This window comes from Somniosus microcephalus, chromosome 8 (assembly GCF_052327205.1).
Source record: "Somniosus microcephalus isolate GS21.2 chromosome 8, FLI_Smic_1.0, whole genome shotgun sequence".
NCBI lineage: Eukaryota > Metazoa > Chordata > Chondrichthyes > Squaliformes > Somniosidae > Somniosus > Somniosus microcephalus.
In genome coordinates this window covers 60579254-60601400 of record NC_140994.1, presented here as the reverse complement: position 1 = coordinate 60601400, position 22147 = coordinate 60579254, and the positions used below count along the sequence as shown (strand labels likewise).

At 42.6% G+C, this 22147-nt stretch overlaps 1 protein-coding gene across 1 annotated transcript in view; it reads right to left on the bottom strand.

The window, feature by feature from the left end:
* Nucleotides 1-411: 411 nt before the first annotated feature.
* Nucleotides 412-22147, bottom strand: part of LOC147113548 (cytoplasmic polyadenylation element-binding protein 2) — a 40217-nt gene continuing 18481 nt past the window's right edge. Inside the window, exon 5 of the mRNA XM_085994770.1 lies at nucleotides 412-5871. Within this exon, the coding sequence (XP_085850896.1) occupies nucleotides 5644-5871 (228 nt within the window). The 3' untranslated portion in view covers nucleotides 412-5643. The remainder of the gene's footprint in view (nucleotides 5872-22147) is intronic.

The window sequence follows — 22147 nt, the reverse complement described above, 5'->3', positions numbered from 1 at the left end:
CAGTATTTTGAAAAGAAGCATCGAGAGAAAATTGGTTTTTTAAACATGAAAGGTTTTGAGCTGTAAAGTCTGTTCAGCAACTGGTGGGATGGCAGCTAACACTTCCTAATTGTGATATTGTTGGGCCCAAAACCACCATTATACCTGATGACCTCCATAATGGAGAAGTAACAGCTTTGCAGTTTGTGTGATGCTTCTTACATGTTAAAAAAAAACCCTGTGCAGCAAAATTTGTATAGAATTGCAAAGATCACAAAATGGAAAATAGCAAAAGGAGAAATGGGTGGTCCAGACTTTAATATTTATCTTAGCTTTGTATTATGTATAGTTTAGTAATGATGGACAACTGACTAAGACGTCAACGGGAATTTAAGATGAGTTATCGATTGAAGGAAATGACCACAGCTCAAGTCCTTCAGTTGGGCTTTTATTATGAATGTCCCAATACAGTACAGTTCAGTACAGGCAAAGTACATTTGTGCTATTCAATCACACCCAGACATAATCAACTTTTAACATTCTTATTTTTCATTTGCTTTTGGAATTGCTTATTCAAAAGTGCTAGCCTTGGATGGAAGTATTTTACACTGCTGCTCAGAGCTCAGTGGTTTTATTTTTGAGGGGGGAGGGGGGAAAAGAGAAATTGAAGAGGGTGACGGAAGATAAGACAAGAAATACAATCCAGCAAGCTTTTTTTTTTTTGGATCATTTGTATGGTCTCTGCACCATGCCCTCACTCCACCAGACCTAGCTCTATGTCGTTCACATTATGGGTTAAATGTCTGCTTCACTTTTGCAAGTGTTTGACCAGTAAAAGCACTGCACTCTGCAGTAGTATGATGAGCTGTGATGAAACAGAACAGTTTTTTAAAAAAATCACCAGGTTGTTTTGTTTCTTACTCCTTATTGCTCAGTAGACTACTTTTTAAGTGCCATTTGGAAATTAATGTAATATTACAGTGCAACAGAAATAGGTCAGTAACACTGCTATTTTTAAAATAGCAGCTATATTAACAGCTTCAATTCTTTAGTGTGCAACTTAATTGTGTGAAGTTTTACAACTCATTCACTACATATATTAGTTCATAACTACATTGAAAATCTGTAAAGACAGCAGGGTATCTGCCATCTCACCAGGACTAGGTGCTGTGGAGGAAGAGGATGCAGAATATGGTCTTCAAGGAGGTAGTGAATTTGAACAAATAAACCTTGCACAAGGAAAGAGAAGAAAATGTGAAGAGCCAATTAAACCACTCATTGGAACTAACATTTTCCAGCAATATATTCAATCACTTTGCTAGAAATTTGTTTTTTTCCCCCATTGTGCTTATGGTTTGGGATGTTACAAAACAGTTCATTAAATGCAATAATTTTGTGGTGAACTGGCCAATTTTTAAATTTGATGTTCTGAGTAAATTCCAAATATATGCATAGCAGAACTTTTAATCGGATGCAGAGAATTTCAATAGATGAGTATTGCCTGTAGATGGTGCTGCTTTGCAAGTTCAAGTGTTCATGGACTCAAGATCTTTTGCACACACGAGTTTTCAGCCAATTAGACTACAAGAGGCTTTTGTGGTTTTAATAACAGCGGCAGATCATTCCAACACTCGTCAATGATCATGCAAAATCATGACAAATGTTACTGCTTCATACAACTAAGTTTAATAAGGTTTACTTGTTAGTACAGAAAAATTAAAGTCCAAACTACAAACTTAAGCATTGGTAAGCAGTAGCAGCATTGAGCTCCATGTTTAGTCACAGTACTGCAGTTCCGTACAAGCATTAGTCCAAGCCAAAATGTATATGCCATGTAAGAGTACTAGCTAAACAATCTAGGAGAACAGTAAAAGATACATTTAAAATTAGTAGTTTGTTTAGAAACAAACAGACATCCTAGCTTTGAACACTCTAAAAATGATGTTTTTTCCATTATTTAACAGCAAAGTTACAAATACTTGTACTGTATACCCCAATACAACTACATCCAGAAAAGTTTGGCTATATTATGTTTATTTAGTATTAGCACCTTAATGTTAAGTGAACTGACTCAATACTAAAAGTGGTGCATTAGCTATGAATTTAGTGCAAAAAAAATTGCAGAATTTTCACATTTACCTATAATTTCCGGCTAGCTACCCATTTGGGGTATATAGTAATTGCTTGCATTTATAAATACTTGGTGGCATATTTTCAACACTGTAGCAGCTAACTGAGACTGAGAGGAAAAGTTTGGTTAGTAACTAGAAAGAAAGAAAGATCGATCAAGTGGATGTACAAAGCAGTACAAAAACTGGTTGCTACAAACAATCCAGCCTTCACAAAAAAAAAGGCATTTCCCATCTTCAAAAATCCATGCCTTATCACTCGGCAAGACAGATAGACTCCCCACATACAACTATGATTCTTCCCCCCACAATAGCACAACATTTTGTCTGCTCCATTCTGATAGTTTTATTGCCCATTCATTCAATTACATCATCAATCACTCTACATTGTCAGCCGTTTGTCATTACCACACTACTGTAAACCACTTCAGCAAGTTAATACATGAAGCTTTGCATTTCAAAACTAGACACTTTAGTAACAATATTACAAATGTTTCAGCTCCAAAAAAATAACAAAACTGAAAATAAACTTTAAAGAATTAGCCTCATAAAATTAATTTATTCCAAGTAAAAATACAAAATAATATTGGACATTGACCAGATATGAAAGTCTCTCCCAGAAATGACTATTATGGTGAGAAAAGCAGTCTGTAAAGAAAAATAACAAAAAAATGAAAAATATGTAAATGTTTAAATCCTCTGGTTTTAGCAAAAATCTCTCTAAAAATAACAATGAATATTTGTATCAGTACAAAGGCTACATTACTATTGAAAAAATACTAGCATGAAGAAAGGTACACACTTGACAGTAGAAAAATGATTTAGTGAATCACAATGTCTAAAGTTTGCAATGAAAATAAATCTTCAATAAAGATTTATGCTTTTGATTTTTTTTTTTACAAACAGTACAAACAGTATTGCACATTACAACAAAGAGTTGAGGTTAAGTTAGCCTTCAAAATTGACTAATTCAAGTCTCCAACATCAAGAGAAGGCCACATATGGACCTGATGCACCAAGGGGCTCTTAGTCAAGTTACAATTTGAACACCTTAGAAAGAACATTCTCAATCTGAAGGACCTCATTTATATTCATTAACAAGTAAACAAATTGGGGCATGTTATAACTTAACATAAAAAGATATTCATACAAAAATAACATGAACAGAAGAATTCTTTCACAATTCTGGTCAGTCGTATTTAAAGGATTAATGATAAATACACAAATTAATTGAAAAATATTTTAATTTCACTTTCTACTAACAGCTTCCAGCACCAATGGAGATGTGTCTATCCCAAGCCGTTTTTTTAATTAACTATTTCTTTACATTCCAGCTTTTAAATTCATACATTAAACTATATTAAGAAGGGGAAAACAGTTTATAAATGTTCACTTTTCCACATTTAGGTAGATTTTTTTTAAAGTCTTGTACTGTAGCTAACTACAATTCTCCATATTAAAGTTATAAAGCTCTAGCTCCTTCAGTTTCCAAAAAAGCAAATAAGCATGAAAAAAATAAAATTACCCATCTGTTAAATCATTTCCTTGCAGAATTAAATTAATATATATTTTTAGAATAAACTTACTTAGAAAATATCAATTTCTTTCCTATATTTCAAAATTGAGGTATTGCAAAAGATCATGTCAGTCAGAAAGCACGCCTTAAAAAATCAGCTGACTGTTGAAAACTGTCCAGATACAAAAAGTAGTGCATAACAAATGTCTTATACAGATAATGAAAAAACATAGAAAAACATGCCTGGGCAAGAAAGCAATATCACAAAAAGCCCAGAAGTTAACCTCCAAAGGGATAATAAGTGATTTACCAGTAAAAAAGTAATTTCTTCTTCTTTTTCAAAAAAAATTCCATTTCAATGCCAATACTTGCAACTAAACACTGAAAAAAAAACTAAAAAAAGAAAATAAAGACTTACTGGACACAAACAGGACATCACAACACACAAATGACTCAACAATTAGTATCAAATCTACTATGCGGTGTCATATCCAGTCAGATTGTCCCCAGAGCTGCTGAAGGTCACTGTGTACAAACCCCCACTGTCGGTACACTTAGCCTGTGTGTTTGGTTGAAATCTGCAGCCCCACTGTACATGCTAAAAAATGTCCACTAATTAGCAGATCTTATTAGAATTCAAGCTTTGCAGGATATACCCAGGGATTTGGGGAGTTTATTCTGAACCAGAAAGCAGACATCTCCATTTTGACTTTGTGCAGACAGTTCTTTAGCATTAGTTTCCTTTCCTACTGTGCCTACTTGTCAATCGACAAATATATTGGTAGTGTATGAGCTCTTTGGTTTTCTGGACAAGGTCTGAAGCTATGTAAATGGTGCAAGCAGCAGAATTTTTTTTCTTTTTTTTAAACTGAGCTCACTTTGTTTATACACTGGTTATGAAGCATCACTTACTTCTATGTCAGACATTACAACGGTTACTTTTTAATCACAGTACTATACATAATCACCTTACTATATAAAAATTGCACAATAAGTGATCACCGCAGAGTACTTCACCTACCATCAACATAACTTCAAGATATCCTACATCTATAAGTATTTGTGATATCTGTAATGCTTTAATGGACACAGATTCAAACTCCATAAGCATTTACATTACTGAGGCATGCCTTCCTCCAGTTATTAGCCAATTCTCTCATACTGAAATCTCTTTTTGTAGCCTACATAATTTTTTTGTGCACTGGTGGGCAGGTTGTCAGCAGATATAATAGACATGATACACAAAATTTATTGCATGCAGCAACCTGGTTAAGTAAACATGCAGTCAAAACTACTGACCTTCCTCTGGAGCTTTCTCCGTGCTATACTGCATTTTTCCCGGCAGCATTATGCTCCATATTTATTTATAACCCTAGCCTGATAAAGTACTATGATATCTGCAATACCATTTATTTAGCAGCAAAAGCTATTGCAGCATACATTTACATAACACTAAGAAAGACCTAACCAAAAAACCCCCAGCAAAATCAAATTGAGCTTATGAGGTATTATTCTTGCAAGTCAAAATGGAGAGCAAAAAAGGCTTATTTTTAGGGTAACTGGTATCCTAAATGATCCAAAATGTATAATTGCTGAATATTTGAGAAGAATGTTTTGCTACATATGCCACCTACAGTGTGTTACCTTTGGTAAGTCTTCTAGGGGCAAGTCTAAGTATCTGAAAATAAGTGCATGCTCCTGTCATGGGAAACAGTTACGTGAGCGTCAACCTGGCAGTGGCTGATGGCATATCAGCTACAACTCCTAAATCACAATGCAAAGTCCAATATTAGACAAAACAAAAAAGGTACCAAGCAGATGTTTGAGAGCCAAAGTGCAGATTCAGTACAGATACTCTGAAATTTTATATACCAGACAATCTTGGATGAGTTCAGTAATGTGACTTCAAAAAAAACCCAAAAAAAATTCTTTGAGGAAGAATGCACCAATTTCCAGAACCCTCTCAGCCCTGAGGCAGCGCTCTCCACTCCAGTATGTGTTGGTAGACTGTAAGACGCTTCAGCTCCAGCGGAATGGGACGTGACGTGGGCGATCACCTCCTTCCTTCACAAGAGGCTTGTGAAATTCCCTGCCAGCGCGTGAATGTATGCTTGCCCAGCAGTATTCACAGTAATACTGCAAACAGGTAACATTGGCACAGAAGAAAGGAGCAAACTTTCCACCACAACGGGCACCCTGGCATTCATCACACATCTGATCATCCAGGACATATGGCTTGACTTCCACCTGTAGCAGAAAGAGAGAGAATTTTTCACATGCTAAACAGTAAACGATACAGTAGGATTAAGAAATCTAAACCAACACATTTAAGGAAAATATTTCTTGAATGCATAACTTACATGACTGTAGGTTTTAAACCTACAATTAGAGAATATAAGTAGGAATCCTTAAAGTTGTTTTTTTATATAAAGTCAAATTCCCCACAAATTACCAAATTCTTTTGGGTTTGTGAAATAGATAAAAACTATTCCTCTCCCTGTTCTTCTATTTAAAAAGTCCAAATTCCGCCTCGCTGAGATGGCCCGAGTGATGTCCTGATATGATGCCTGGGTTGTTGTCAATAGGTTATCAACATCAGGGAAATGGAGACTTGAAGAGTTACAGAGATAGCATATTTGCAAATTATATTAGGACTTCAGTGTCCTGTAAAAATACAGAATGAATCTATACAAGTAAAAGAGTTGTGTAAAGGATGTCTTATTTAGATTTAATTTGTGACACAAGACTTTTAATGATTACAGATGTTAAATAGGGTGTATGCATACACCCACTCAGAGCTTTACATACTTTACGGAGGTTTCATACAAGTCTGTGCACAGATCCAATTTAGTCACTGCCCAGAGGACAAAAGAAAATGAAAGCACATAGCTGTATTGTACCACCAACCTGGTGGAGTGGTTTCAGTGCAAAGATAGATTGCATTAGATACAAAGAGGTGGCACCCAATTAATGTAATTAATCAAATTTCTCAACAGTTTAACTATCATATTTAAAATGCCAACCCGCCTCCTGGGAGCTGGTTGTCTGCCTGCTCCCCGTCCCACCTCCGTTAAAACCAGAAGTGGGCGGGTTTGAGTCAAGATTCAGATTTTTAACACTTTAACCTCCCACCTGACCCAAACCCACCCATTTTTGGGGGTTAAAATTCCCCCCATTATGTGGGTTTTCAGAAAACTTAGTTTTCCATGGCAGAATGCATCAATTACTGGAAATAGTGCCCAATCAGACTGCTGCACCAATCTGCTAGTCTGTATATCAACTTCCTCCATTTTAAGTCCCTCCTCTTTCTCATCCTGATGTGGGCCTGCAGCTTCATATAAACATATGAAATTGACCAGCAGGAAAAGACCAGCTGGTCCATCAAGCCTACCTCACACCTCATGATGGCCGGACACTTCTCACCCCCGTTCCCAGCCATATAATCTTCTGGGAGAGACAAAAAAAAAGATAAAACCCAGGGCCAATAAGCGAAAAAAATACTCTGGAAGATTTCTCTACAACCCCCTCAGGCGATCGAAACCAGCTTAGTAGATCACATGGACCAAGTGTTTTCTATAAAAATACTTTCTATATGATGCGATCTCTGCCCCAGTCAAGAACCGGTCCAGTTCCCTCTTGAAGGCAGAGAGTCCGCACCATCCACACCAGCCGGCAATGTATTCCAGAGGCTCACTACTCTGAACAAAGGAGGTACCACCAACGCTGCCTCCGCAAGATCCTGCAAATCCATTGGCAGGATAGGCGCACCGACGTCAGTGTTCTTGCTCAGGCCAACATCCCCAGCATCGAAGCTTTGACCACGCTCAATCAGCTCCGACGGATGGATCACATTGTCCGCATACCCGATACGAGACTCCCAAAACAAGCGCTCTACTCGGAGCTCCAGCACGGCAAGAGAACCCCAGGTGGGCAGAGGAAACGTTTCAAGGACACCCTCAAAGCCTCCTTGAAAAAATGCAACATCCCCACCGACACCTGGGAATCCCTGGCCCAAGACCGCACAAAGTGGAGGAGAAGCATCCAGGAAGGCACCGAACACCTCGAGTCTCTTCGCCGGGAGCAAGTGGAAGCCAAGCGCAGGCAACGCAAGGAGCGCACGCCAACCCAAGCACCCCACCCACCCGCCCCTTCAACCACTGTCTACCCCACCTGTGACAGAGACTGTAGGTCCCGCATTGGACTCATCAGTCACCTACGAACTCATTTTTAATGTGGAAGCAAGTTATCCTCAGTTCCGAGGGACTGCCCAAGAAGAAGAAGAAAACTCGGAACCAATGGGCCTCCTCTTTGTACTGCTGCATGCTTAGTCTTCTTTAGCTGGCAAAATTACATGCAGCACACAGTGATGATTTTGAAAATCTTGGCTGGACTGTACAGCAGCACACAGACGATGGAACTGTTGCTTTAACACCCCTGTGGTTTGCTTGACAGTAACTCAGATGGTGGCATAAGCCTCATTGCATCTGCGCTTTGCTGCCGTGTAGGAGTTTTTAGTCAGGGTCAGCAGCCATGGGTACAAAAGATAACTCGTTTTCCAAAAGCCATCCATTCATGCTCTCAGGACCTTCAAATATTGTGTTCTATGGACTGCTGCCTAATAAAACCATCATGGGTGCTCCATGGATAACTGGTATTAATGTGCAGAATCAAATTTATTTGGTTAGATAGGCCTCAATACCTATGGAGGCTTGGCTCAGTGGGTAGCACTCTTGCCTCTGAGCCAGAAGGTTGTGGGTTCAAGTCACACTCCAGAGACTTGAGCACATACAGGCTGACATTCCAATGCTGCACTGTCGGAGGTGCTGTCTTTCAAATGAGATGTTAAACCGAAGCCCCGTCTGCCCTCTCGGGTAGATGTAAAAGATCCCACGGCACTATTCAAAGAAAGAGTAGGGGAGTTATCCCTGGTGTCCTGGCTAATATTGATTCCTCAACCAAAACCTAAAAAAAGGTCATTATAGCATTGCTGTTTCCCACATTACAACAGTGACTACACTTCAAAAGTACTTAATTGGTTGTAAGCGCTTTGGGATGTTCAGAGGTCATGAAAGGCGCTATATAAATGCAAGATCCTTTGTTGAGTGAAATCCTTTCCTGCTCATTTATATATTTGGCTTGAAGTTTGGAGCCCTGATGTCCACATGGGATCCAGCTATACTGCCTGGATTAGGAAGTCTGCCAATTTTGGGAAAGTTATAAAAAGTTACAAAATGTTCAGTACAAAACTGGATAAATGAGTTCGGCAAACACAGACCAAAGCAAAAAGGACAAGAACATAAATAAATTGCTCCAGAAAAGTAAAATTCATGTCAACACAAGGACAGAGTATGTGAAAAGACGAGCTGGTTAACAAGAAATTAATTGTTTATTTCACGTGAACCATTCAGCTAGATCCAAAACTACCCAGGAGATTCCAGAACATTCAGGTGGACTTGGAGACTTTACAGGAATTGGGGTCTTTGGGGGGGGCGGGTGGGTGTGAGGCAGCGGCTGAAACTGTGCCGAGATTGAATTCAAGGGCGAATACAACATCTGCTGATGGTTAGAATTTTATTTGAAATACCAAATTTAACAGCTCCCCTGATCTAGCCCGGTCATCCACAGTAACGATATCTAGACACCGCAAGACAACAATGTGAGACTTGAGAAATCAGAGTTTCTTTGACGAAAAACAAAATGGAGGCATTAGGAGGAACTCACTGGAGGTTTGATTCAGCCACAGCAAATAGTCTGGGTGCGGGGTAACAAATTCTGCCAACTTTTCATCTCTTCAAGTGTACCAACGAGACCAGCTTTCAACACTTTAACTAACTTAAAATGTGCAAGGTTGATCCAGGCAGGAGGAAGACCTTATAAAATGTGACAAATGTGGAAAGCGTTTCATAGAGTCAGGGAAAAGCCAGGCACACTGGCATATTGACATCATAGGGCGACTGATTCTGTCAGTTAATAACATCTGCTTAAGTATCTTGTGTAGTTCATGATTTAATTATCTGATTTCCTCTTTGATGATGACAATAAGAGATTATCTCATTCACATGATAGTGTACCATGTGTCATAAAATGGAGGTTATTTGCATAACTGTTACTGTAATTTGGATTGGTTAATGTAAGACAGTTCAAGTGCAGTAAAGTTTAGGCATCTAGATGTGGACAGCACGTCTCCAGATGGTTCTTTGATGAACAGTTAAGGTGAAGGGGTTAAAGATCCCTCTAGTACCTTTTAATTAATGTTCCTTACAAGGTATATGGGTTTATCAGTCACAGCATTCTTGCATTCCTATAAGCACGGGGATATACCCAGCAATATTCGCAATTGGTTAGCCTACTATAACCACAGCATGTGCAGTGCACCTATTGATGTGCCTCAATAAATCAGAGACTCGATGTTAGCGAAACAAAACAAGGCTTTTATTGACTTAGAAGGTAACACACAGGAGAGAGGTATCTTCCATCCAGAGGTCTGCCGTACTGGATGTGCTGCAGGCTGGGCCAGCTTACATAGGGGCCAGGTATGGGCGGAGCCCTACACATAGTACAATACAATGGTGAGGAAACGGAACTGAGGTAAGGGAAATGAAACTGAAACCAACCACAGTCACAGGCAGTGATGAATGGAATATTTCATCACATTCACCCCTTCTATAGATTTAGTCTGTTCGGGGGTTTGATAGTCCTCTGCGACCGACGTGGCTGTTGTGGTGCCTCGGGTGTCGGCTGGGTGTCCCCGGTGGCCTCCTGGGTCTCTGCCAGGGGTGCCGCCAGGGTTGTTGAAGGGGTAGTTGGTGGGGGTGCCATTGGTCGATGTTCTTCCGGGGGTGATGAAAGAGTAGTGGGTGGGTAAGAGTTGCTGTGATCGTTGTTGCTGCTATTGTCGTGGTTGTTGTCGTTACCGGCTGGGTCGACGTCTTTTATGGACACGGTGTCCTCCCTTCCGTCGGCGTGCCGGACATACGCGTATTGGGGGTTGGCGTGCAGTAGGTGCACTGGCTCCATGAGAGGGTCCATCTTGTGGCCCCTCACATGCCTTCGCATGAATACCGGACCTGGGGTGGAGAGCCATGATGGCATGGATACGCCGGAGGTGGATTTCCGGGGAAAGACAAACATTCGTTCATGAGGCGTGGCATTAGTGGCAGTACACAATAGCGACCGTATCGAATGGAGCACATCTGAGAGGACTTCCTGCCAGCGGGAGATGGGGAGGCCCTTGGTCCTTAGAGCTAGAGTGACTGCTTTCCATACTGTCCCGTTCTCTCGCTCCACTTGACCGTTACCCCGGGGGTTGTAGCTGGTGGTACGGCTCGTGGCGACCCCCCTGGACAGCATGTACTGGCGTAGCTCTTCACTCATGAAGGACGCCCCCCTATCCGTATGGATGTAGCTCGGCATACCGAACAGGCAGAACAGGCTGTTGAGGCATTTAATGACCGTGGCGCTGGTCATGTCTGGGCAGGGGAAGGCAAATGGGAACCGGGAGTATTCGTCCACAATGTTCAGGAAGTAAACATTGCGGTCGACGGACGGGAGGGGGCCCTTGAAATCTAAGCTGAGCCGCTCAAAGGGCCGTGTAGCTTTGATTAAGTGGGCTCTATCTGGGCGGTAGATACTCAGCGCAAGTGTGGCAGTTCCTGGTCAGAGACCGAACTTCCTCAATCGAGTAGGGTAAGTTGCGGGACTTTATGAAGTGGAACAGCCACGTGACCCCTGGGTGGCAGAGGTCGTTGTGGAGGGTCTGTAGCCGATCCCCGGTGGCGCTGGCACACATCCCTCGTGAGAGGGCGTCAGGGGATTCGTTAAGGGCCCCTGGCCGGTAAATGATGTCATACTCGAAGGTGGAGAGCTCGATCCGCCACCTAAGAATCTTATCATTTATGATCTTCCCCCTCTGTTTATTATTGAACATAAACGCTACCGACCGCTGGTCGGTAAGTAGGGTGAAGCGTTTGCCGGCTAGGTAGTGGCGCCAGTGGCGCACTGCCTCCACGATGGCTTGGGCCTCCTTTTCCACGGAGGAGTGTCTGATCTCAGGCCCTTGGAGGGTCCTCGAGAAGAAAGCTACGGGCCGCCCCGCCTGGTTGAGGGTGGCCGCCAAGGCAAAGTCAGACGCATCACTTTCCACTTGAAATGGAGTGTTCTCGTCCACTGCCTGTAGTGTGGCCCGCTCAATATCCTGCTTAATGCTTTTGAAGGCGGCGTGGGCCTCAGCAGAGAGCGGAAAAGAGGATGCTTTCAAGAGGGGGCGGGCTTTGTCGGAGTAGTTGGGGACCCATTGGGAATAATAAGAAAATAACCCCAGGCACCTTTTCAGGGCTTTGGGAGTGTTGGGCAGGGGCAGCTCCCGTAGGGGGCGCAATCGGTCGGGGTCTGGTCCGATTTCCCCATTCTCCACCACACTGCCTAGTATGCAGAGGCGCGTGGTGTTGAAAACGCACTTGTCCTCGTTGTAGGTGAGGTTGAGTTTTTGTGCGGTTTTCAGGAACCTCTCGAGGTTCGAGTCGTGATCCTGCTGGTTGTGACCGCAGATGGTGACGTTGTCGAGGTAGGGGAAGGTTGCCTGCAAGTGGTGGTCATCGACCATGCGGTCCATCTCCCTCTGGAAGACCGAGACCCCATTCGTCACCCCAAAGGGGACTCTGAGGAATTGGTAGAGGCGTCCGTTCGCCTCGAAGGCGGTGTACGGGCGGTCCTCTGGTCTGATAGGGAGCTGGTGGTACGCTGACTTGAGGTCGATGGTGGAGAACACCCGGTATTGGGCGATTTGGTTCACCATTTCTGATATGTGGGGTAGCGGGTAGGCGTCTAGTTGGGTGTACCTGTTGATCGTTTGGCTATAGTCGATCACCATCCATTTCTTCTCGCTACCCCTTACCACTACCACTTGGGCGCGCCACGGGCTGTTGCTGCGTTCAATAATGCGCTCTTTCAGGAGCCTGTCTACCTCGGTCGCGATAAACCACCTGTCCTCCCAGCTGTACCTCCTGCTTTTGGTCGCTATTGGCCGGCAGTTAGGAGTAAGGTTCGCGAATAGCGAAGGCGGCGGCTTTACCTTCAGGGTAGCCAGACCGCACACTGAGGGGCGGCTGGGACCCACCGTACTTGAGCGTGATGCTTTGGTGGTTGCACTGGAAATCCAGGCCCAAGATCACGCTCGCACATAGATTCTTCATGATTAATACTTTAAAATTATCGTATACAGTTCCGTTAACGGACAATTGTACCGTGCAGTAACCCATAATGGTCGATGTCTGGGTTTGATCAGCCATAGAGATGGTACCCCGAGTAGGGACCACCTTTAGGGAGAGTTGTTGTGCCAGTTCAGGGTGGATAAAACTCTCCGTGCTTCCACTGTCAATTAAACATTTAACCCCGCACCCGTTTACCTCGATGTCCACCATTGATTTGGATAGCGGGTGCGGCCTGGTCTGGTCCACTGTGACCGATGCCACTGTAGGGCCCTGATCGAGACAAGATGGCGTCCACGCTGTCTGCTCTTAAGATGGCGGACCCCACGAGGTCGGGCAAGATGGCGTCCAAGATGGCCGCTCCCACGGCGCACACGCGGCGGTGGTGGGTTTTCCGGCGGGGTTCCCTCTGCACACCTTCCCGAAGTGCCCCTTCTTACCGCACTTAAAGCAGGTGGTGCCTTTCGCCGGGCACAGGTTTCTGGTGTGCTTCGGCTGCCCGCAGAAGTAGCAGTTGGGTCCCCGACGCGTCGCGGCTGTCGTAGGGCTTCTGGGGGGAGAGCGGGGCCCCGACGGTGTCGGGCTGCCGGGCGGGGAAGATGCCTTCCAAGATGGCGGCGCCCTTGGTGCACACATGGCGGCGTGGACGGCGCGGGCTGAAGAGTAGGCGTCCGAGTTTCTCTGGGCCACATCCAGGGATCGCGCTGTGTCCGCAGCCTGTTTCAGGTCCAATCCAGTTTTTTCCAGCAGTCTCTGCCGGATGTAAGTGGAGCTGAGGCCTGTGATAAAGGCATCGCGAACAAGCTCGTCAGTGTACACTGCGGCTTTTACATCTTGGCACTTGCAGTCTTTGCCAAGCGTTTTCAGGGTGCCTAGGAACTCCTCCACCGATTCCCCAGGTCGCTGTGCGCGAGTAGCGAGCAGATGCCTAGCATACACCTCATTCGTAGGCTGCTGGTAATGCGCCTTTAAGATGTCGCAGGCGGCCGGGTACGTGTCGGCGTCTTGGATGAGCGGGTAAGCCCGGTGGCTTACCCAATTCCGCAGAATTCCGAGTTTCATACTCGCAGCGTCCGTAGCGCCTTTGACGGCTGCGGAATTGTCCAGGAAGAATTCCATACACATAAACCAGTGTCCGAAGCGTGCCGATGCGTCCGAAGCATGCTGGTCCAAATCCAAACGTTCGGGTTTGAAGAGTTGATCCATTGTGTTGAAAATTAAGTCAATAAAATTGATGTGCCTCAATAAATCCGAGACTCGATGTTAGCGAAACAAAACAAGGCTTTTATTGACTTAGAAGGTAACACACAGGAGAGAGGTATCTTCCATCCAGAGGTCTGCCGTACTGGATGTGCTGTAGGCTGGGCCAGCTTACATAGGGGCCAGGTATGGGCGGAGCCCTACACATAGTACAATACAATGGTGAGGAAACGGAACTGAGGTAAGGGAAATGAAACTGAAACCAACCACAGTCACAGGCAGTGATGAATGGAATATTTCATCACACCTATACTCTATACCACTTCTGTTCTTTAAGGCAGCCATATTTTTCAATGTTTCAGAAAGTCATGGAGAGTGACACTTATTTGACTTAAAGAAAAATGGGAAATGTTAAAATAAAAATAGTTTTGGCAGCATTTTAATGATTACAAGACACTTTTAGTTAAAAGAAAAGGTAGCACCCAAGTTTTGTTCCAAAATATAACCATTTTGGCTGGAGTAAATTCCACAAAACCACTAACTGGGAAGATATTGTAAGCATTCTGTATCATTAACAAAGGATCCCTAAATTTTATTTAAATATGCCTTAATGCATATTTTAAAGCTATGCTCTTACCATCGGTTGTATGGGGAGAATGAATATTTGATCATTTAGAAATATGCGACAAAAATCAGTTGTAGGGTGTGTGTTGTTAAGGTAGTTCCCTTGTTCATTACACAAATATAAAAGAAATAGAAAATAATTTGCGCATTCCTACTACCACAAGGTATTCAGACAGTAGCCACAAATGGAGTCCTGCTGTTCACAGAACAGAGAGCAGATGCCCTGAACATGAAAGCAGCCACTTGGAAACAGCATTTGCTCAGCAACACACATGTCTGCAGTCTGCACAGTTCTCCAAGTCTGTAGTTATTAATTAAGTTACATTTGGTTGATACATCTACATCATGAAAAGTTGTCCAGCTTTCACAGTTTTAGCTGCAATTTCTCACAAATATCTTTCAAATGGAAGTAGCTTCCTCAAAATTTGTCCATCTTCTGTGTGTTTATAGCTATTAGCAAAGACAACAGACTGCTCCTCTTCAGTCTCAGCCCCTCTCCCAACCCCACTGAGCAAGGCTCGTTATTCAGGAACATAAACACACGGAAAGAATTAGACAGGCTTTCAGAATTTTATTAAATTAACACTGAAATATCAGTCATACCATCATTCCCAATAAACTGGTTTTAATCAGTTTTGTATCTAGATTAAAATGGAAAAGAATCTTGGTGTACAATAAGCCAGTTAGAATATGAATTTTTTTTAAAAATTTGCACAGAATGGGAAATTATCCTCGTATCTAGCACTGTTCTAGTCACAGCGCAAATTGCTGTATAATCTATTATTTCCATTGCAACACAATGTGTGTCTGTTCCAGTTGTTCGGGTGGATATTAAGAATATCACTAGTCGAAAAACAAGTAATTTCTCTTACCCCACCTCTCAAAGTAAAAACACTACCCTTTTAGAATTAAAAGTGCAAAATTTTAAACACTGGAAGAAAAAAATGGGCAACATTCTTGATGAATGTTGTTGAACTAATTAGGGGAGAGGCTGAAAGAGATCAGAGAACAAAGCAGAAATCAGTAAAGTGAACAGAATGCTGAACTACATTGCCAAATCAAGTCTAAGGCCATTAGTCAGAGTTATATAATGCCCTGTACAGGTTACATCTTGAATACCACATTCATTCCTGATCACTGAGATGGAGGAGAATTATCCTGGCAGCGGTACAGAGAGGCCCACAAGGCTGATCCTTCATGCCCTATGACTTATGAGGAAATGTTAGGAAAATTTGGACTTTGAATAAAAGGGATCCTAGAGGTATCCAAGGTACCAAGTGAAATGGAAAAGGTTAATTCTGAGCAGTATGTCATGTCATTAAATGCAGGGCAGGGGAAGATGGGTGCAAACTGCTACAATTGGTAAAACTGAGATTGATGCAAGCATCAACTTGATCATGCAGAGAGTGGTTAATACTTGGAATGGTCTTCCAAATGGGATGGTGCAGCCAAAAGCTCTAGCATCATTCAGAGGACAGACAGCTGTTGTAATTGGGGTGTGCAGGGGGAGCAGTGGAAAAAGCAATTGTAGGTTTCTCTGGAAGGATAAGGAAGATGGGCCAGTGAATCCTCAGCTTTGTAATCATTCGTCACATCGCTGCTTGAGAGATCTTGCTGCATACAAAATGGCACCCGCATCCAATAGTCACTGCATTTCAAACTAATTCTTTTTATGTGAAACAGATTTTTCTGAGATATGTGAAAACATGGCTTCAAAATACACACCACTGTACATAGAAAACATGACCAATTAAGTAGCGGAGGTTTAAAAAATGTAAAGCGTTCAAAGAAGCTGTCTCAACCCCTAACTTGCTTGCTTCCAGCGCAAGCAGTCATACCAAGAAACATGGATGTGTAAACGCACTTCCTCTATAAGCACTGTGCAATCAAAATGTCAAATGGTTTCATAAATTCATAAGATATATGAATATACACCTTCATGCAATGACCACATAATATATATGAATATACATCTAAATGTACAATGGCTTCAAAAGATATACATGTATATAAAAATATAAAGTGTACACCTAATGTAAAACAAATGAGTGCAGGAGAGATTCATATCTCATTCCAAATATAAAAAATAGGGCAATCACCAGTCCAACAGGAGCACAATGAGGAATATGCAAGCAAAACTATTTCACGTGCATCGTGAGAGTATAAAATACCATTTATTACCAAATATTTTTGCACAGCAGCGCATAGGTTTAACACAAAAATCATATACAGCAACCAAATCTCACTCCAGTTTAGCTGGGCTGCACCATATTGAATGTTTAGCAGTGGTGTAAGCCTGGCACTGACGGTACTAACAGTACTAACAGCTACAGCAAATAAAGAAAACCCTGGAATCTAAAGTGCATCAAGGAAACGGCCCTATATCTACTTAACACCACAAGGCTGAATTCAATTACAGGAAGATTGATGGAGGTAAGTATGTTCAGTATGTAGCCAGGTTACACCTGCTACATGCACAGGACACTGAAATTTAGAAAACCACAGGTAGAGATTTTGATGAAGGAACTAAGCTTCAAATGAATGTGTGTGCAATGTGAAAATGTGTAGCAAGTGTAAGCTGACCAGCTTGTCTAAGTGAAGAGGAATTATTATTTAATGCACCTCACTCTTGCAAACCAAATATAGCCACGCAAGAGACACTTCAGGCACTAACCATCAATTACATTTGGAGTTGTATAAAAACTGGATGTTCATAATGGAGTTGCATGTAAATAGCACATGAAAGCACAGAAGTAGCCTAAACTAAAAATTTGTATAGATGCAGATTATTCATTTATAAAATTTGCATACAAGTATTTGAAACTTTGGCTCAAATAGAAGGCTATTGCACTCTTCAAATTATATTATTATTTGGCTATAGGACTTGATAACATCTACATGCCTATTAAATTTGATGCATCTCATATTTCTGAAAGATATTTAGCTGATACTATATGGGTGGAAACTGGGCTGGCATTTCAAATCAGCTGGGAGACTTACTCACCTCTGTCCTACTCCCTTCCTGCAGACTTCCATTGCATCCTGCTCTTCCGAGCAGGCAGAAAGGACACCCGATGGAAAACGATGGGGTCCTTTTTTAAATATGCAGATTGGTCTCAGACTACATCATCAAAGTCTGGCTGCTATTTTGAACCAGTGGCACGAGCGGAGAAGGGGTTGTGGCTTTCTCATCACGTCAGCCTAGCGGGAAGGAGAGTTGGCCCAAATAGGTTACTCTCCCTGTGGGTCGAGGCAAGCCGGATGTTCCTCTGGTCCCCTCCAAGAAAATTTAGGCATCCCTCTTCCCTTCCCGATCGCGAGGCTCTCCCAAAACAACCTCCCCCGTGACTTACACGAGAGCCTGGGTTCATAGAATCATAGAATGGTTACAGCACGGAAGGCGACCATTCGGCCGTCGAGCCTGTGCCGGCTCTCTGCAAGAACACTTCAGCTAGTGCCACTCCCCCGCCCCCATGCAAATTTCTTTCCTTCAGATACTTATCCAACTCCCTTTTGAAAGCCATGATTGAATCTGCCTCCATCACCCTTTCAGGCAGTGCATTCCAGATCTTAACCACGCGCTGCGTAAGAAATGTTTTTTCTTACGTCGCCTTTGGTTCTTTTGCCAATCACCTTAAATCTGTGTCCTCCGGTTCTCGACCCTTCTGCCAATGGGAACAGTTTCTCTCTATCTACTCTGTCTAGACCCCTCATAATTTTGAGCACCTCTATCAAATCGCCTCTCAATCTTCTCTGCTCCAAGGAGAACAACCCCAGCTTCTCCAATCTATCAACATAACTGAAGTCCCTCATTCTTGGAATTTTCTCATAAATCTTTTCTGCACCCTCTCGAAGGCCTTCACATCCTTCCTAAAGTGTGGTGCCCAGAATTGGACGCAGTACTCCAGTTGGGGCCGAACCAGTGTTTTATACAGGTTCATCATAATTTCCACACTTTTGTACTCTATACCTCTATTTATGAAGCCCAGTATCCTGTAAGCCTTTTTAACTGCTTTCTCAACCTGCCCTGACACCTTCAACGATTTGTGCACACATATCCCCAGGTCTCTGTCATGCACCCCCTTCAGGATTGTACCATTTAGTTTATATGTCCTCTCCTCATTCTTTCTACCAAAATGTATCACTTCACACTTGTGTGTGTTAAATTTCATCAGTCACGCGTCCGCCCATTTCACCAGCCTATGTCTATGTCTTCCTGAAGTCTATCACTCTCCTCCTCACTGTACTTCCAAGTTTTGTCTCATCTGCAAATTTTTAAATTGTGCCCTGTACACCCATGTCCAAGTCATTAATATATATCAAGAAAAGCAGTGGTCCCAGAACCGACCCCTGGGGAACACCACTGTATACGTTCCTCCAGTTGGAAAAACAACCATTCACCACTACACTCTGTTTCTTGTCACTTAGCCAATTCCGTATCCATGCTGCCACTGTCCCTTTTATTCCATGGGCTTCCATGCATTCGGCTTCTTGCCGCCTACATTACGCTCCTGCCTGCTGGCCATCTGACACTTCCCACTGGTTTCAGGTGGGAAACTGACCAGGGGCATGCAGATGAGTCCCATCACACTGCCACGGTCAAGACGGTTTGCCTCCCAGCTCAGCCCCGCCCAATTCCAACCACCAGTTAAAATCGGGGCTTATGACTCAGCATGGGAACAATAATCAAGAGAAGTCATTTTAAATTGCACTGTTATATTATTTTTGAAATGACTCAAAGTTGAAAAAATGACAAGTGTATCTATTGAACAAATCTTCAAGTTATTGAGCAGACAGAGACTAATAACTTGAGGTAGCTCTCTTCTGTTTCAGGGAAATTACTTTTTTTTTGAAAGGGATCAGCACAATGAAATATGTGTTTGTAGAATTTCATGTGAATCTCTCCAAGATTCCAAATCATAACAAAAAAGCAGTCTCATGGATTATTGCTGTAAGTCACATCCACAAAGGAACTGGGACTGGCCCCCCGCCACCCACCCGGCATGTTTAGCAACAAATTAAATTGGACAGAAGAATAACTATTGAACTATATTAAACTTTCAGATCTAGAACAATGTAGTTTTACATTTCCGTCTTTACAAATTTCTTGTTTGAGGATTTGATAGCAGTTCTTTTGTCGAGAAAACACTGAAGGCATTCACTTAATTTAAAAAGAACTCACTTCAACAAATACCTGCAACTTCTCAGAGATAGGCAGCCACCACACACATCAACACTACAACCTGACAGCTCAATCGAAGCCTTTCTAACACCGAGGACAGGGATGATCTAATTGAATGGTGGAACAGGCTCAAGGGGCCCACTCCTGTTCCTATGATTCCTAAACCCAAACTTCAATTCCTCCTCAATGGGTACTATCCCAGCTGTGAATCAAAAGGAGCAAATGTGAATGCAAGAGTCGGTGAATATGTTCGTTGCTGGTGTCTGTCAATGCTATTTCCACAAGCTCTTTGGCTGAAGAATATGCTGGCTACACAGGATCATTGCAAGGACAATGATGCTGCTGCCAAATCTCATGACAAATAAATGAGCTGGGTAAATAACAGGTTTCAAAAAACAGTCTAATTAGACATTCAATTCTTTAGTGGTTCAACAAAATGTGCTGGCTTCCATTTCCTTTCCCTCCCCCTCCCCACTCGTTACTTTTGTGGATACTATAAAACAATACCTCAACTCTTTCAAAAGCTATGTTTACAAAGGTGCAGCGTCTTGGAACCTATTATTAAAAGAGCTGAATGGAATAGGTATTGATAAAATTAAGTACTTCAGCATTGTGCAGATTTGTGAAAAAAATAATCTGGATTCAAGTACTTGGAAATTGGTAAACAAAACAATAAAGCATTTGTTATACATTATCCATATGAACCTGCATTATAGCCACCTCCGGCACACTTAGTTGCAACAAACTACATATAGCCCCCCATAAAGGGATACAAGGGACATCAGGGTACATGACGAACAAGTAATGTTAACGAAGTTAAGAAATTACTGCACAGAAACAGGCTATTCGGCCCAACTGGTCAATGCCAGTGTTTATGCTCCACACGAGCCTCCTCCCACCTTACTTCATCTCACCCCATCAGCATAACCTTCTATTCCTTTCTCCCTCCTGTGCTTATCTAGCTTCCCCTTAAATGTATCTGTTCTATTTGCAAATTAAGGTTTTGTACAGAAATTGATGAACACTAGCGTTACATGTCAGGATCTTTTGATCATTTTTGCATAGAAAGTATTTGGAAATCAAATGCATTTAAGTGGCGAGTTTTCAATTAGAGTGGGTTCATACAGGTTTAAAATTCTCCTTACAACCATATGTTGCATCCACTGAGACAAAGAGGAGTGGGTGTGTTAATGAGCCAGACGCTGAAGATGTGTTTACACCAGGACCAGGGGCGATAATTAATTTGTCCACTCATCTCAGGCTTCCTAAAAACATCCATACCGGACCTATAATTTGAGTTTCACGCAGGATGTCTGCCAAGAATCCATTCTTATGGAGGGGAGGAGGGTGGCGATAGGTAGCCAGTTTTATTGACAGGCCTAATAAATCACTGAATGGGAAAGTCAGATGAACAGCCTGCCCAATTCCTGTGGTCAGAAGTAACAAGAGAGAAAAGCCCATGTTCAAGGTCAGTCAGTCATGATGGAATACTGAGAAAGAGACAAGGAAGATCTAGGAAGGTTATTGTAAGACGAGTGCCAACCAAGCCCATGTAAGCCTTGGCCTCAATACTAGCCTAACCAAAGCAAGTATTAATCAGCCTGCTAACCTGGGACAAAGCTGGGTAGTTTATTTTTCTTATTCACAAGGTAGGGTTTTAAGTTAAGTAAGCAAGGTTTAATTATAACTGTTACTTTGTAGGTTCACTTGCTTTTTGAAAAATAAAGCAGCTCAATGAAATTTTGTGACTGGAAGCCTGTGTCCAGTGGTGTACCGCAGGGATTGGTGCTGGGTCCCTTGCTGTTTGTAGTGTACATTAATGATTTAGCTATGAATATAGGAGGTATGATCAGTAAGTTCGCAGATGACACGAAAATTGGTGGCGTGGTAAATAGCGAGGTGGGAAGCCTCAGGCTACAGGACGATATAGACGGGTTTGTGAGATGGGCAGAACAGTGGCAAATGGAATTTAACCCTGAAAAGTGTGAGGTGATGCATTTTGGGAGGACTAACAAGGCAAGGGAATACACAATGAATGGTAGGACCCTAGGAAGGACAGAGGATCAGAGGGACCTTGGTGTGCATGTACATAGATCCCTGAAGGCAGCAGGACAGGTAGATAAGGTGGTTAAAAAGGCATATGGGATACTTATATTCTATGCCTTGGCTAATGAAGGCAAGAGCAGGGAGGTTATGATGGAGCTGTACAAAACGCTAGTTAGGCCACAGCTGGAATACTGTGTGCAGTTCTGGTCGCCACACTATAGGAAGGATGTGATTGCATTGGAGAGGGTGCAGAGGAGATCCACCA